General features: G+C 41.2%; 1 protein-coding gene across 1 annotated transcript in view; it reads right to left on the bottom strand.

The window, feature by feature from the left end:
- Positions 1-18,134, bottom strand: part of GLT1D1 (glycosyltransferase 1 domain containing 1) — an 87,581-nt gene that overhangs the window by 28,386 nt on the left and 41,061 nt on the right. The window contains exons 7-8 of the mRNA XM_019486676.2: positions 8,591-8,686; positions 8,039-8,088 (exon numbers count right to left, since the gene is read on the bottom strand). Of these exons, the coding sequence (XP_019342221.2) occupies positions 8,039-8,088; positions 8,591-8,686 (146 nt within the window). The remainder of the gene's footprint in view (positions 1-8,038; positions 8,089-8,590; positions 8,687-18,134) is intronic.

Here is an 18,134-nt window from a genome sequence, read left to right as displayed (position 1 = left end):
AAGACTAAGCTTGGGAATGAATTGCACAATCAATTGTTGTCTTTAATGTCTACAATGAGGGACTTTAAGCAACTCCATCCACCAAACTGCATCCTGCTGCTCAGGCAAGGTGCTCTGGGTAGATGTGATCTCTTTTATTAGACCAACTGAGTAGTTGGAAAAAAGGTCTTAGCAAGCTTTTTTCCACCGATTCAGCTGGTCTAATAAAAGAGATCACACCTACTCAAAATACCTTGCCTGCCTGTGTCCTTAGACCAACATGGCTACAACCAAAAGTCCTGCGGCTCAGGACTCTTATTCCATTTCACAGTTGGCTATAACATTTTCATTGTCTTCTGGTTGATCTACTGCACTTCAACTCTGCTTGTTCCAGCCTGCTTGGCCAACAGCTGGAAAAGAAAGTAGCTGGAAGTCGTATGAAGCAGAAGAGCTGGGTGGTACTTTATGAGGGGCTATTAAATGATTTGTCAAAAATAAAGGCAGGACCAAGGAAGCTCTTCAGCAAATGGGATCCAAATAGTCTTGGCTAAATAGAAACAATAGCATATTTATGTTCTGGCATTTCCAAAATGTTCAGGTTTGGGGACTTGTAATAAAAACCAAGGAAATTAAGTGCTAGAGATGGTGGTGAGGCGTCTTCAGGATTGTGGTTCAATCTTTGAACTAATAAGCGAGCGGTTAGTGCAATCGCCGAGGGTATGGGAGTGTTGGGTTCATGTCTGTCCTCAGGCTCAGGGGCTCTGGATGTATCTTTTTCCCTCCCAAGAGACCATATTAGCCGCTGTTCAGTATGACATTGTGGGGTGCACAGGATGGCTCTTAGTCTCTCCTGTTGATGCTCTTCCATTTCTTATGGACTGCTTAAATACTCATTGAGACAGAGACAAGAGTATGAGAGTGACTTTGTAGCCTACTAGTTAGGAAGCTCTTGGGAGAGGTAGGACATCCAAGCTCAACTCCCTGCTCTGAACGTGGGAGAAAATGGATTTGGATCCTGTCTCACAATTCATCTCCGTGTTGGTAAAAATGGGAAGCAGTAGCAATCATATCGTAGTACCAGCCTGTAGTTTTTCTTGGCCATGAAAAATCAATCCTTCTGGTTTTGGGTCAAACAACCTATTCTGTTCACCCTGAAACTACTGGACTTTGGTGAGATTTTTTTTCTGTTTTGCTGCATCTTTCTTTTTTTTTTTAATGTTTGACTTGGCCACTGACGCAAAAAGCCGATTATTTACAAAGCCCCTTGTTCAAAGATGCTAGGTGCTCTTTAGTAAAATATTATTTTCTACTTCATTCTACCTCAAAATCTCAGCATGGCTGCAAACATTAATAAACTGAGCCTCCCAACAGTTTCAGTCCTGCTATAACTGCTGGAAAATTGCTGTTGCCCCATTTTCCAGCTAACTAGCAGGTGAAGTGAGGTGTCCAAGCAAGTCAACAGTTGGACTTGTGTCTCATGATTTCTAGAGCAGGGAATGCATGGCTAAGCCACGGTTATACTACCTCTTAGTAGGGGGATTATGCTATTTCAGATGTCCTAGCAAGGATCATTAATGAGAGGGGGAGGGAACATATATGTGTTTAGGTATGAATATATACACACATAATTAAACATGTTTTGATCTCTGTAACTAAGTGCATGCAGAAGTGTTGTTGTGTTTGATTAAACTGGTCTTATGATGATTTAAATAAAGAGGACTTTTTAAGAGTTGAGTATATAGTTATGGACTAAGCAGCTGGGGGGAAGCAAACATAGCCTGAGTTACTGAAGGATGCAACCATCAAGGATGGAGAGGATTTATTCTGTACAGCAGAAGATTGTGGGGCATACGCAGCAGAACTGGGGTGCAACTAAGAAAGGAAAAATATTGGTTGCATACGGGGAGGACTTCTCTATTGGCTTGTGGAATGATTTGTCTAAGCTAAGTGGTAGAAGCAGCACCACTTGGTTCATCTAAAATGTCAAAAAAAAATACTCTAGGAAATGTATAAGGAACAACAGTGCATTATTAAGGAGATGGGCAAGATGACTTGATCGATCCAATCCATCCCTGGATTCTTTGCTATTCAGCTCAAAGATAGTCTTAACAGCTACAGAAAGAAGTCAGACAGATGCAAAAATAGTCGTCAGTGAAAAATAGTATCATTATACACACAGCAATATGCTGTACTTTCCGTGCCTATGGTTAAAAATTACATGGTACCGCTCTAGGGGATTTCAAGAGTTTATTGTGGCAAAAGAGGTTACACCACAATAGACGAGGCTATAATGAACAGAAATTCTGCAAAGGGATCTTATCTTTTTCAGAAAGAGATGCTGTCAGCTCCTATTCCTGCAAGGGAGAGTTGCTGAAATTTAGCTTCCATTTCAAGTATCTTTATTATTAATCAGACACACCGAGATAAGGAAAAATAAAGTGTGGGAGGGAGACAAAAGATAAAATTATCAACAGCATTATAGTACCTGAGCCTGTACGCTGTGTTTACACAAGTAACACCATCTGAGTAAATAGGTCTGCTCAGATGTGTGGGATGATTTGTAAACACATCCACAAAACTGCATTAATCTGTTAGATCCTGCTAACTTCTAATAGACAGCTGGTGATGTTCACAAATAAATATTACTGCACTCCAAGAGTAATTCCATGGGTTTCAGTGAAATCCTGGGGTATGAGAATCAACACAAGCATATCACATATACAAAATAGAGATGAGATGTATTTTGGCATACAAAGATGCTTTCTTTATCCGAAACAAATCTGTTTTAATAAAACGTGGGAAGCCTGCTCTGGGGGGGAATATGTTTAAATATATTTTAAAATGTTTTAAGAGGTTTTTTTTAAAGTTTGTTCAGCTCTTTGGCCTCTCTGCATGTGCTGTATACATTAATATGGGGATGCTGGTTACTTACTGTAATAAAACTCATTCAAGAAAAAAAGCAAAGCAAATTAAGTGCCTAAAATCCTCACTTGTGGCAGGAACTGCATGTTCTGATGCACGCTGCATTATACCTGTTCCAGATTTCTCTTCCACACCACTTCACTTTCAAATCTTGTGGTGTATCAGAGTGGAAAGAAATGAACTTAGAAAGAAAAACGTGAACGCGACTTCAATGACAGGGTATGTTTGGAAATTTATAAAGTCCAAAACTAAATGAGTACGAAGAAAATTCCTATTTGCCCAGTCAGCTCTTACTTATTTTCCCATCAAAAATGTTTTCTTCCTGGAAGCTTTTAGGGTCACAGGAAACTAATTCAGAGGGAGATTGGCTCTGGAGCTGCTCTCTGGTTGTGAATCAGAACAGTTGCTGCAGTAGATAAACTTCCCAAACCACAGGTATCTCATGCAAAAATGAATCTTGAGAATATATTTCTATGCACTAAGAGCTGCTTTGTGCTGTCCCAGTCACTTGCTAGAAAGAGCAGATTGAAGACAGAAAAAGGTTGGACAAGACTGTCTGGTTCTCCACCCGGTCTCTGGTCAGGCCTATGGCTCACTATGGTCCCAGCTTGGCCCAGAACAGAGGGTGCTTTAAGGTCGCCTGGAGCTTTCTTTCCTCACCTTGGGAATGAGTATAAATCCACAGCAGAAACAGTCTGGCGTGGTACCAGCAATGGTTTTACCAAGGTCTTGTCTTTTGATGAACGTTGCATCTCTTTAACAAACAATTATCACTAAAAAAAAATAAAAAAATCACTCAATAGATACAGTGCAGCGAAACAGTGCTGGCTCCTGACCAGAAGCAACATAGTCATGTACATGTGGCACTGTTCTGCTTCATCTTGCAGTGATCGTTAGTGATAATTAGTACAAGGTGGCTATCCTGCTTCCAAACTGAGAGCTGGTGCGATCAGAGGTGGCTCGAGTTTTCTCTGCAAAGTGCTGCTGTAACACTCGGGCACTGCGCTCAACCGAACTCGTGGAAAAAAACCTGCAAGTGGCATGTAGGCAGAGAACAGTAAGGCTCTGATTTTCTTTTTTTAAATCAGTCTGGTCTCTATTTTACAGATGGACTTCAAAGGAGTGATAATTGCAAATAATGACACACAAAACCTGCCTGTGATGAGAGAAGGCTGAGTTTTACCCTTCCTAACAGAAGGTCCATGCAGCTCACATTTAAATGCCCAAAATCAAGCTCTCAAATCGAACTGGCTTATGTGATGCCTGCCTTTGTCCTGGCCCCTCTGCACAGCGGGGCGGTATGACTAATCCCTGCAAGTCAAAGAGCTAGTTATAAAATCCTGAATTTTCTTTTAAAAAAGAAGAAGAAGAAGTGGGTGCTTTTATCTGCTGCCTTGTTTTTGAGGCTGGGCAGCCACACTGTCGAAATGTTCTCAGCTACCATGAGGACTGGAAGCCTGCTTATTTTAATAATAATTTTGAATCCTAATCACATGATTACAGGGAGTGGGGCTTTTGGTAATAGCAGCAAATACTGTGAAATACAGTGAATGTCATCTGGACAGCGTGGGGAGCAACCAGAATTGTGATGGCTGTGACAGCGGCTACCCCCTAAACTTACAAAATCGGAGTTTCCAATGGTATTTTTTTTCCTTGCTCTTTACAAAAAGGTTAAACAAAGCCACAGTAATCAAAGGAAAGAGAAAAATTCCTATGTAAAACTTGTAGTCTCACATTAATATTAATCGGTACTATGTATAATTCATTTCAAAGGATGCTGTCAACTCAGATTTAGCCTGAAGTGTGGATCATATAAGAACACTTCTGTGAAACTTTAAAACCAATATAAATGTCTATGATGATTTTTTTCAATTCTAAACATTCCCCCTCCCAGACTTTGCCTGGTGTCAGACAGGAGCCTAGCATCGTTTTGTGCCAGCTGACAACTGTTAATTGTGTGTGAATTCAGACTAGCCGAAATGGCATTAAAATAATTTCATTTGAATGAAACCGAGGCATGCACCTCTGCGTCTACAAATGAGAGGTGGGAGGGAAGACAAACTGCAGTATACCAACCCTGGTGGAAGGCATATTTCATCCCAGCAAGTCTACCACATCCAGGAGAGGGGCAGTGGTTCAGAAGGACACAGCAGGACAAGACTATAACATTTTATTAACCACAGAGGTGTTAATTCAGCTTTTTAATTTTACCAGGTAATGGCTCCATTGTGCTTACGCTAAAGGGAAACTGTCAATCCATGTAAATCTGGAGAATAAACGTGGAGAGAAAATCTGAGAGATTACCTCCAGGGGCTCGACCCTGAAAACCCTTGCTGAGCTTTATACAGGTTAATAGCCCCATCAAAGTTAATGGGTCTACTCCTGCCTGAAGTCGTACCTGTGTGTTTGCAGGACTGCAGCCTAAAATCTGCTTTTTCAATCTTGCATAAGCAGATTTAAACACGTGCAGGTGGCAAAACAGATTACTTAGTGGAGGAATTAAGATTATCACAGGACTAACTACATGCAGATGCATAGGCCAGAGCCCAACTGAACATGCTTGCACGTATTAACAAACACTTCTTGGGATTTGAGATGAGTCGGCTGGTTAGATGGACACCAATCTCATCTTTCTTTGGAATTTCATTTGACCAAATATTGTAGCAAGCCGTCCTTATGGGTAACTTCAACTGAAAAACCTCTCAAGGCAAGGTATTGAACTCCAGGCTCCCAGGCAGCAAAGCGCTTGAGGGGAAAACCAGCACAGCTGCTTATAGACATGGGGAAAAAAAAACCCAAAATGGTACTTCACTTTTGAGCCCAGCACATGTCCAGAAGAGGCATTGTGTTAGATGGACCCGGCTCCCTCAACATCTGAACAGATTGCACGCTTCGGCTTGGCTTTTTGGTGCTTTTATCTAATAGCTGATTGAATCAGCTTTAGCAAAAAACTCCAAAAAGCCCTGCTGAAGTGCCTGATCTATACAGATGCTGAGAGCCAGGTCGAACTAATGCGCTTCCTCTTCTGGTAAAGTGCTGCTTTTGTTTTTTGCTTTGTACATCTGTTAGCAGACCTGTGCTACATCAAAGCCTCTGTAGCCTCTACAGCAATGACCTTACCTGTAGAAAATCAGCAATACTAGTCTTTTGTACCAAAGTAGCAGCTATTAGACCAAAATCTGCCATCCCCTCTCTCCATGTATACTTTGCCTGCAGTATCCAGTAGACCCTTTGCACTGTATATCACCTGCTAGAAGTATACCATGGAATAGCGGGCATGTGGTATCACCCTGATGTCCCTGCAGATGCTCTCTAATACAAGTATCAGTGAAAAACCCTCATATATGACCACTGCTATCCTTTACTATGTATGACAACCTCATTCATGCACAAAACTCCATACTTCTCCTCGTAGAGTATACAGTTAAAATTCAGAGGGGCAACCCAAAGATATATAAATAATGAGGCAAATATTAAAATACAAATGTTCTGATGTTTTCTTCTCCAAAAGTTGATCCCGTAGTCATATGCAATATTGCAATCTTCTGCTCTAAGAGACCAAAATCCATGAATATCATTATCCAATCAGATGCATGTACGGAATATAACATTGCAAACTGGAGAGATTTGTTTTAGTTGCAATGTGGCAAAAATGGCAACAGCCCTCTGCACAACAGTGTGACCAGCCACCAGGCTATGAACTGGCTCTTAGCTTCTGAATAGCATCTCTTGGGGAGAAAAGGGTGCAAGACTAAGGGGACCAAGGCTACAGGGATGCAACCCCTACAAGCCCTCAGCTGTCCCAAAGGCCATGGGGGACTTTGCTGTGAGCAGATACAATCTCTGTGACCCAAATGGAGCCCACAGGATACAGACTGCCAACCCATGACTTGGACTAATTTATACCTTGGAGCTAATTTACAGCTCTTTCGGAAATGTAAGCAAGTCTACTGGCCTCATCTGAAGACCAGTAGAAAATATCAGTCAGACTAACACTAGAGGAAACTAGTATGCCATGGAGCTGGAAGTGTAAGTTGAAGTAGAAATGAGGCTATTTCTACTTTTATTTCCCTTCCACTATAGCTGCCTGCCTTGCTACCTTGCTGTGTTCTGGCCATTTGGTACACAAAATTCCTTCGACTTAAAATCCTGGCTGTGCCCAATTCAGCTGTGAAGTATAATGGGGTAACATGATCATTCACATGACAAGTGACTCTGGGTGCCTATACATGAGCATACCCATGCTTAAAAATGGTGGTGGGGTGCTTTAACTACAGCTCGTTGAATGAGCTTTAGTTAAAGCAGCCCTGCCGCCATCTTTTAGCATGGGGACGCTGATGCACAAGCTGCTCCAGATGCTTTAATTAAAGCAGCTCTCAGGACCGCTCTAATTAAAGCACAGCTTCCCCCCCACCCACGCTCCCGGAGCATGTGTATAATGCCCTCCAAGTCTAACCTGGTGTTACATACAGGTTAGACTGGGGTGGGCAAAATGTGGCCTGTGGGCCAGATGCGGCCCGCCAGGCCATTCTATCCGGCCCCTAAAAATTTAGAAAATTAATATTTATCTGCCCCTGGCTGCCTATCATGTGGCCCTTGATGGCTTGCCAAAACTCAGTAATCGGCCCTCTGCCCAAAATAATTGCCCACCCCTGGGTTAGACCGTAGAGCTCATTTTGCAGTCTTAGACCCTCTTGTGCTTGGACTGTCAGCTCTTTGGGGCTGGGATCAATGCTGAGTGGGCCTCCTAAGTGCTACAGCACAAAGAAACAATAATTTTGGCCTGGACCTGCTTGCTTTAACGTCAGAGTTTTCCTATTGACTTCAATGAGAGTGGGTTCATAGTCTCCCTTCCAAGTCAGCACACCATGACTAGACCATAATGAATCTCTTCTAGCCAGTACTAAAAAACTGAGCTTTAAATAGCAGAACATCAGATTTCCACAGTTCACGACCTCTTATGAAAAGTCTTTACAGTAATTTGGTACTCTACTTTGAATCTTTGTAAAATTTCAAACACCATTAACTCCATGCCTATTTGAAACCAGTGTGAAAATTTTCCCAGTTGAGCAAACCTGCATGAGCCCACACAATTATTTACATTGGGAAAAAATAAACCCCCACAACTAAAACTTACTGTAGGTCCAATTATAGCCAGGTGGACATTGGGCTCCTTTCTGTGCCACTCTAAAATGCAACACAAAAATTGAGTATTATCAAATGATGTCTATTTGATTATTGACAAACACACACAGATGCTGGGTCTCTATTTCATAGACATTTGGGCTGGAAAGGACCCCGGAGGAGATCGTAGCCTCCTTCCTTGAAATCCATGGGAGTATCTCTGTAACTGAGATGGGCAGCATTTAGACAACAGTACTTGTAGTATTGCTTCAACTTGGAAAGTGGATCAGATTTTCATCAGATTTACATATTCGGCACTCACACTCTGGGATTAAGTTGATTAATGCAACTGAAGATAGTACTTAGTATTTTCATGTCACTCACACTGTTAGGATTTGAGCGTTCCTGTCTTATGATTTAAGCTAATTACTTCTGCATCATTGCACACCACAATGTTTTGCAGGACACTGGTGATTTTGGTCACTAAGTCAGAGTGGTTTGGATTCTGTCTCCAGCTGAGAGAGTAGGGACATTCCTGGGGATATTCAACAGTGGGGGTACGTACCTGAAAATACATCTACTAAATAAAGAGGATCTTTGATTCTTCTAAGTCCGCATATCAAAATAAAGAGGCATAAATTGTCTGTATCTTGAGGAATTCCTGTAAGAGAGCATTTAAAAAAAATTCTGAATGCAGATAGAAAAGTAAATTCTTTGCAAATGAATGACAGCAGGTGTGAACACACGCTACTAGCACAGTAATAATCATACTAATAGGGTGGGGATTTCAGAAGCCCTCAGCATAGGATAGACTTCTTTCACTCTAGTTGTATTATGTGTGAAACAATAAATTTCATATAAAAAATAAAACAAATGCCAACAATAATGCAAGATGTGTACAACCGAGTAGGTGCAAGGTTACTTTGCTGTATTAGTTCTTTTGAGAAAGATGATGTTGCTTGCACATATGATGTGATGTAACGTACTGAACAGCAGCCAGTTGCTATAACGGCTGATTTGTAGTAACAGGAGTTGTTCAGGAGCTTAACCAAAGCAGACGGCTCTGCTCTCCATACGGTATGGAGCAAAGCAGTCACTCTTTTTATACACACGCAGAGAATAGCAGTCTCGTATTGGCATTCTCTAGATTATTAAATAAATGTTATGCTATTTGTACTGGAGAACAAGTGTCAGTGGAATAAGAAGCAGGTTTTTACAATCTTGAATACTAAATGATGTAGGTAACCGTTAAGTATCAACCTATGTATTCAAGACAACGTTGCTTCACAGATGAAAAGTTTAGCATGCTGGGCTCAGTTGAAATGATGGCACTTTTGAGAAATGAATAAGCCCTGCCTCTAGAAAAGAAATTCTATTAGGTTAGTGTTGATATTACCCGTGAGAGCAAATGAAGTACTTTTCATGCTTTGTTATATACTGCATAAAAACTAATTTTTCTAGAGGTAGTACTGTCCAGTAGGGCTGCGCGAAGCTTCAGGTGGCGATTGCATTCGGAGGAGATCTGGCCCGTTTCGGTGGCCGAATCTCCGAATCTGAATCGAACCAGGGGACCAATTTAAAGGTCCGAATCGATTCAAAGCTCGGAAACGATTCGGAGAGCTTTGATCATTCGGACAGTCCCCAGTGGCTGCAGCAGGGAGCTGCAGCTGACTCCGAGCTGGTAAGTACTAGGGGAGGGGACTATGGGGGGACCCCTGCCAGTCCCCCCGACTCCCTCCAGCTCCCCCAGCCCCCACCATGGCTTCCCCCACCTGCCCTACCACGGTACTTTAAAAAAATGCCCCGGTGCTCACCGGGTGCTGCTGGGCAGAGGGGGTGATCCCTGCTGCCTCCCACTGCATGGAAGGCTCTGCATGAGCCCCGCCATCCCCCTCACTCCCCCAGCCCCTCCACTGTCCCCCAGATTGCCCGAATCTGAATCCAAAGCGAATACTAGCTGCTTCGCACAGGCCTACTGTCCAGTGCTCACAGCAAGCAACAGCCAGGCTAGGCTCCTCTTGTTCTAGTGCTGCCTCTATAATTGACTGTGCAAACAACACAAATTTCAGCGCTTCATTTTTCCAACCTATAGCTTAGCAATAATATACGTCCAGGTTGCAACATGGTCCCTGATTCAAAGGTTTTGTGAAGTTTAGTTAATGCATATCTGTAAAAAGATAGGAGCGCTTCATAGGAAGGGATTTTATAATATGAACAAAATCTTATTCTGGCTCCAGTGTCAAATAGTGCATCCGCCCCGAAAATACCAAAGCGGATGCAGAACATTTTAACAAGAATTTAAATGATTGCAAAGCATTGCTTTTTAACCTTGAATTTTTCTTTGCCACATCCAGACAGGGAAACCTTTTGCAGATAATAATCTAGGCCAGTCACTTTTTCTAAGCTTTTGTTCTTTCAAAATTAATTGGTCAAGATAAGTCTTTTAAAGCAGCACTTCAGTCATAGTCAGGGTACCGGGGATAAGGAATGCAAATCAAGAATAATCTTGAAAATCTGCAAATGCGGTAGAAAAACATAAAATTGGGAAGCACTCTTGTACAGAGCCACAAACACACAGGAGTAAGCCACAGATATGCTACTTTTATTAGGATATATTTTAAACAATGACAATCTCCTGCATGAGGTTCCCGCTGCCTCTGGCTCTATGACAGAACAATTATGTTCAGATTGTAATTCTGGAGACGGGTCACTATGTGAAGAGCTTTGATCAAATGTTTACCAGAATTTAATGTAGTCCACAAATTGCTGAATGCATGTACATAACACAACACTTCTTACATGACTCCCATATTATTTCATTTCTTCAGGAATTTATCCTCCTAATACTCCTTTGCAGCAGGAAATGATTATCCCATTTATAATACGTTCTGCCTTCTCAAAGATCATGATAATCAAGAGAGAGAGAGAGAGAGAGAGAATATGAAAAATGGAGTGACGCCGCCCTTTTTACATTTATCTCATCCTGTGTTTTCCATTTCTAATAATACTAACTGGAGGCCTTTCAGTCTCTCAAAGCAGCAAATCAGGAATAACTCTCTTAAAGTCCATGGAGGTACATTGTATGAAACGAGAGAGAGATTTTATCTTGCTTCTGAAAATGTCAGAAATAATCAGTGGTTCGTGACATGTTCAACTGATATTGCATTTAAAATTAAAATCTAATTTCGGGATTTCAATGCTTTTTCACAGAATTCGGTACTGAGTCATTTTGATTTAATTTGAATAGTTTTAGCTGTCAAGAGTGGCTGCAACAGACAAGGTAGATAATAGCATTGCCAGTTGTTGGAGTGAAAAATAACTTAAAATACACAAACATTTGGACTGGAAAAAAAAAATCCTTTCTTATGGTGCGAAACCCTTTTAATGCATTCTGCCTTTAAGAAAAGTCACGCTGGCTTTGAGTCATGATCTAGACTCCCACCAAACTAATTGCTAGGGAGGGGGTCAGACTGTGATATATATATTAGATATATATATATTAGATGCACACCCACACAAGACTGCCTGAATTTATTTATACACACACACACACACACACACACATATGTATGTGTGTGTGTATATATGTATATGTATGTGTGTGTGTACATATGTATGTGTGTATGCATGTATCTGTGTGTATGCATGTGTGTGTGTATGTGTGTACACGTGTGTGTGTATATGTGTATGTACGTGTGTATGCAGGTGTGTCCGTGTGTACGCGTGTGTGTATGTGTGTATGCGTGTGTGTACGCGCGTGTATGTGTGTACGTGTGTGTGCGCGTGTGTGTACGCGTGTGTGTATATATGTGTGCGTACGTGTGTATGCATGTGCGTACATGTGTGCGTGTATGTGTGTATGCGTTTGCGTGTGTGTGTATGCATGTATGCGTGTGTGCCTGTGTATGCATGTGTACGTGTATATGCATGTGTGTACGTGTGTATATATGTATGTCTATGTGTATGCATGTTTGTATGCATGTGTGTTGATGTATGTATGTATGTGTATGCATGTACATGTATGCGTGTATGTGTACATGTATGCATGTGTGTATGTGTTGCATGTACATGTGTATGCATGTGTGTATGTGTTGCATGTATGTGTGTGTACGTGTATGCGTGTGTGTATACATCTGTGTGTGTGTGTGTTAATGTGTGTAAATATGTGTGTGTGTATGTGTGTATACACACACACACATAAATATATATATACATTTCAGGTATTCAATGTAGATGATGTTCTTGCTACCTCCTGATATGTTTTGCCTCTGGCTGCTGTAGATTAGGATGCGAAGTTGACACTACAAATTGAATCAAACAATAATGAGTATCTTGATCACTGCTGTTGTGAGTGTAAAGATGATCACCCAAGTTACGAAGAACCTTATAGATTCTACAGGCCTGCTAGCCTTGATTGTAGCATAATATCCTGTAGATTTGATATGACTTTTCTTCCTCTCTCTCTGCATTTTTCATTCGGTAAATCTGTCTTTTCCTTTTAATGTGTTTAATTAGATAATGGATGTAAAGTGCTGCAAGGGGCTCAGTGACCCTCCAGAAGGTGCCAGACAACCTCAACACATCAGACAAATACTTCACAGCTCTCCATCAGGCCTGCTGTAAATCCTAAATAGCATTTAGAATTGTGAAATAATTTTCCCCAATTCTTCCAATATTTAAAGCTGTCTCTTCAAAGCTGAACGTGTGACACTGCAGTATTACAGAAGCTCTTACCTGCACACTGTCTAATTTATCTTACTGGAATCCTGCAGGGCAACATAGTAAAAATACTTTGAATTTTACTTACAGAAACTTATCAGCTGAATTATGTTTGAGCCACTTCTACTGGCAGGTTATTCCTAGAGGTATTGTTTGGCTTTAAAAGAGCCAGGGCATGGATGGCTTTTGTAGGGAAGGGATAACATCTTGGGGCAGTCCTGTTTACGGCTTCCCTGAGATGGAGAGGAGTTTGGTGGTGCCCTGACACCTTCCTAGAAAAGCAGCGCTGGCAGGGACCTTGCAAGATAGTCTAGTCTAACTCTCTGCCCAAAGCAGGAGGGTCTCTATCTACACCAACCTGGCACAAGCTTGTCTAACTTGCATTTGTAAACTGGCAGGAGGTAACCTTGTTCCACTGCTTGACCACTAAGAAGGTTCTTCCTGCTATCTAGCCTAAAACCCCTTGTTGCAATTTAAATCCATTACCACTCGTGCTACCCACAAAGCAATGGACAAAAACAGTTGTCCTCTATAATAATCCTTTTCATATTTGAAGGTTATCAAACCCACCCTTTAGTCTTGTCTTCCCTAAGCCAAAACATCTCAGTTCTTCCAACCTTTCTTCCCATGTTTGCTAGACTTCTAATCATTTTTACTCCCAGGTAAAGGAGGGGTTTTTTTTTCCAGTTTTTACTAGATTTTAATGGAAAACAGGTAACTCCCTTTGACCAGCTTTGGAATAATACCACCCTTGCAGTCCCCTAACAATGGGATTTTTTTGCACTGTTTTCAGGAGCTTCCAATACTATCCACTGTCAGAGACATACCATTGACCTATGTGGACCGCAGGTCTGAAGCCACACGACCAATTCTATCTCCCCCCAAAACCCTGAAATCAGCTATTTGGGAGAGGAGCTATTTGCCACTACCATTCGGTTTAATAAGGCAGGAGTCAGGTATACATTTCATTTGATTGTGTGCAGTAGATCTTAGTCATTGACTAATTCATTTTTATGACCAGATTTAATCCACTTAGGGACATAAAAACCCCACAAAAAAAGACTGCTTTGCAGAAGCATCACAGACAATCCCTACTGCTGGAATAGTATTCTGTTCCAGTCTGGGTTTGCTTGCCTTTAGACTTAAGCAACATTTGTCTCTCTTGCCTTTCTATTTATTCATTGAAGATGGTTAAATTTACACATCTGAATAATGCTTCTATCAGATTTTCACCTCCCGGTGCTTTCTCAAGACTTCTTGGAGCCCCTGCTGTGAAAAACAAACTCTAGCTATCTGTACAAGAAACCAATCGTTGCAACGTTCTCACTCATGATTTGACCTCGCAAGATACTCAAGCGGGAGCACATTAATGACACAGTAAAGGCAAAACCCACTTTTTTAGGTGCTATGGCCCTGTCAGCTATGCGGAAATTGGCACCTGACAGGAGGCATTTTTATTTTTACTTTTTTCTTGAGCTTTAAATGGGCACTTCCCATTCTGGATTTTTGCTGCAGCATTGCCCTTCAATATAAATCAACTGTGCTTAATGTGCATGCGATTCTGGTGCCGTGCGCGATTCCATTCGGAAAAAGGAAAGATGCATAAATAGTACTTTCAACAGATTTGCTCGTTGGGTGTTTTTAATGCGTCACCACCTTGCTGCAGTGACAAAAAAGGTGTGCTATTTTTTTCTCCTACTAGTGCTGCAGCACGAAAGGATTTGGGATGGTGAGTTAAATTGTTTTCTGGCGTGTGTATCCTACCCAGAAAAATGAAGTTCCATGTGCTACCCGCAGATATGCCCCACTGACCTTCAGAAAGGGTTGCAGAGATGTAGCTGAGCATTGAACTTGACCTGCAGAATCTGTATTGCTGAACCTCTGCCGAGTTTACAACACCATTTTTTAAGGCAAACACAATTTATATTGAGTTATTGACGGGGAATAAAAATAGAATCCCGGGACACCGATATTACAGCCCCATTTCAGAGCATTAAGTGTGCTATGTCAGAGGAGGCCAAATGCTTTGCTGTTATAACTACCGGTGTTAGTGGAGTTCCCCTAGCAGAGAATTTGGCCGGAGAAAGCTGTCAAGTAGATAAACAGGATTAAGAATTGGGACTCTTGTTTTGTCCCTGGCTGTGATTATGATTCACTGTCTGACCTAGAAAGTCCTATGTTACAGCCTGCCTATATACCCATTTATCAATGAAATGGGTATAATGCCTACCTAGTTCAAAGGAAGTTATGGGGCTGATTAATTTTTTTGCAAAGTGATTTGTAATGCTCAGAGGAAAGCTATTATGAAAGAATAAAAAGTTTATAAAGGCCACATTTTATGGAAAAACAAAGTTTTGGCGACAGCTTTTGTTAGGCAGAATTTCTGCACAAAAATAAGGTCCTTGTTTTTTTTTGTTGAGAGTTCACTGGCTCCCACGGTTTGGTTTGTTTTTCCCCTCATCTGAAAGTATAAACCTATGTTTGCTGCATCAATCATTTTCACAGCAATCAGTTGAAATGTCACTAACGGAGAATTATGTCTTCAGAATGGAGTCCTAATGGAATATTTCATAATTGCACGGGGAGATAAAAAGGCAAGAGCAGGTGAACGGTCTTAAAAGCTAGGTTCCTGTATTTGTACACTGTCCTTCTTAATAAAGAACAACCAAAGTGAAATACCTACATTGCATGGGTAAAATTGTTCCTACAACAGAATGCTTTCCAACCTTTTCCCTAAGGTCAGAGCATCTAGTTAGAATTTAAAAAAACCCATGAAAATAAGATGACATTGTAAGAAGCAGTAACAAAGAGATGACTGCCTAAAGTATTCTGGATGGGATACTTCTGGATGCTCTGGGATAAGAACATTTTCCCTTGAAGTCATTTGTTCAAATCCAGATGACCTGGCCTAGATATGATGGCTGTTTAAAGCGTCTGTGTTCAGTCCAGTGTCTTAGTGGAAAGGCATCGGTACTATCATCGCAGTTGATTATTGGCAGGTGTGGCAGGAGAGCCACAGGGACTTGAATGGACATGGCATAGCATTCCCATCCCATGCTGTGGGGTGGTGCATCTGGGTTTGAAAGTTCACTATAGGGAAGCGCTATGTGTGTGTGTGCATGCACATGTGCACTAGGCAATGCTTTCTAGATGAACAGATTCATTTGGTCTTTTGGGTCCCTTGGGCTTTCAAACCTTTTTTGGCCAATACCTTCACTGACTTTAAACTAAGTTTGGGAAATGGGAAGGACATTTTTTAAAAAGCCCATCACATTCTATTAAATTCCACAAACTTGGCTATTAATTGTTAACTGGTATGCTTTTTCTTACACAAAATATGAAATGTTAACATTAAGATAATTATCTCTTTATTTTGCTGCCATGAAACCAGACAAATCCATTATCATATGGCACAAGAAAATGATCTTTTCCCAAAGTCCAGCAAAACTGCATTTTGTCTTCCCTTTGCAAAGGCTCATGTGTGAATGCACGTAGCTTAAGCTGTAATAGACTTTTTAGAAATTATACTGCATTAAAGAAAAGCCAAGAAAATTAAACCACAAGCAGCTTGGCCATTTTTAAAATTCATTTTGCAGGAGGAGTTGAATGTCTTCAGATTTTTTTTTTTAATATATACTTAAATCTGTGAATAACATTACAAATGCTTATGATTTAGCTGAAACGTACAGGTCGTCATCATTTTTGCCACTAAGCTGTGTATTCATTTAGTTATAGGAAATAGGATGTGTGTATTTAAAAATCCTCATCTCTGTCCTTTTTGTACTGACACTGCCAGTTGTGGATAATCATTTATTAACGACTGAATGATATACAAGTACACTAGACTTCATTAGAAAACGGTTCTTGTCTTCTTGCACGCATCTCCTCCATTTCATCTCCTGGTGCAATTACAAAATATGTCATTGGGGCCCATTTCTGAGATGGGCCATGATCAGAGTCTTAAGGTTAGTCTTCAAATAGTCGCATTCATTTCTCTAAGGTGGAAATGTAAGTTTATTTAATTAAAGGAGAGCAAAGGGCTGCATAAATGTGCTTATTTCAGGTTCGTCTGTACTTATTTCTGTTTAATTTAGGTTGATTAGGAACAGGCCTAAGCCAAAATGAAACTCAAACCAAAAGTATGTGTCTACACAGGGGTTTGAACCAGTTCAGCTGGTGCAAGTTTTTATGCTGCTAGGGCCTAAGTCAAAGTAACTGCTTTTATTAAGATATTCCCTAGGAAATCTAGGTTGCTTGGTGACTGCTTCATAACTGGCATAGAAATAATAAATTCTGTGTAATGCAAGGCATTTGGTTAGTACCAAGTAGTTAAACAGTGGTTGATTGCAGGAGTGAATATGCACACAATACAAGTTTAATTTTCAAGTTGCTAAATGTTGGGTCTTTCTTTGAGGTTTTAATATATAAGATCAGACAAGATCTTTTCCAGTTTCTAGGCTTGGCTGACTAAGCCCAGAGGCACAACAGAAATCAGGTGCCTCAAGCTGACCTGAGATGGAATTTAGGGCCCCCCGGCCACGAGTGCAATCCCCAAAACCCGCTCCTGAATCCTTGGGCATCTACAGTCTGCAGGCACCTGAGTTTCCATCATTCAAGTTCCTCAGGTGCCTAGGTGCACACAGCCAAAACGATCTCCCTTTTGGCAGGGTTCAGCCGTCCCAGCATCTCTCCAAGGCGTAAGCCTAAGCAGCAGCCTGCGGTGAATGAGCAAGTTGTGGTGAATTCCAGTATGGGGTGAATACTGACCCTCCCTATGCATTATGTAGGGAGCTTAGGTGACTAACTCAGGGCTTGTAGATTAAACTCAGGATGCCAAAAAAGTGAGGCTCTTTGGTGGATCTAGCCCCTAGCACATATGATCAATGCAGGTGACAAGACATGCCGGTCTCTGCAGCGTTTGCTTTAGAAGCAACCTGCACAGTAATATACATTGGGTAAAGAAAAGTCAACCCAAGAGAAATGAGACATCCTGACAACCTCAATCTAGCTACCAAACTCTCCTTGTCACTAGTTTAGCCCCAACCCTTCAGCTCCTGCTCTGACGAGTGCTACGGTGACGTAGCGTACCACCGCTGCAGGATTCTTTTGCAAACTTTGTTTCTAAGGAAGCCTGAAATAAATGGAGCATCGACACCGTGGTTTTATTGAATTAAATATTCAAACAACCAATACTGTTTTCATTGGGTTATTTATTATAATGCTTAACTCAATAAAAGCTTCAGGTTTTGAATGTGTTCCTATATCTTCCCTGCTGAGACAGAAATCGCAGTTTCGTTTTGGTGTGCTACCTTGCCCTAGATAAAACATAGTGCTCTCTATACATGGGGCTTCGAGAATATGCTCAAGTAGGGTGCCAGCACAGCATAACT

This window comes from Alligator mississippiensis, chromosome 10 (genome assembly GCF_030867095.1).
Source record: "Alligator mississippiensis isolate rAllMis1 chromosome 10, rAllMis1, whole genome shotgun sequence".
In the NCBI taxonomy this organism is placed as follows: Eukaryota; Metazoa; Chordata; order Crocodylia; family Alligatoridae; genus Alligator; species Alligator mississippiensis.
This window is presented reverse-complemented; position numbering and strand designations above follow the sequence as displayed.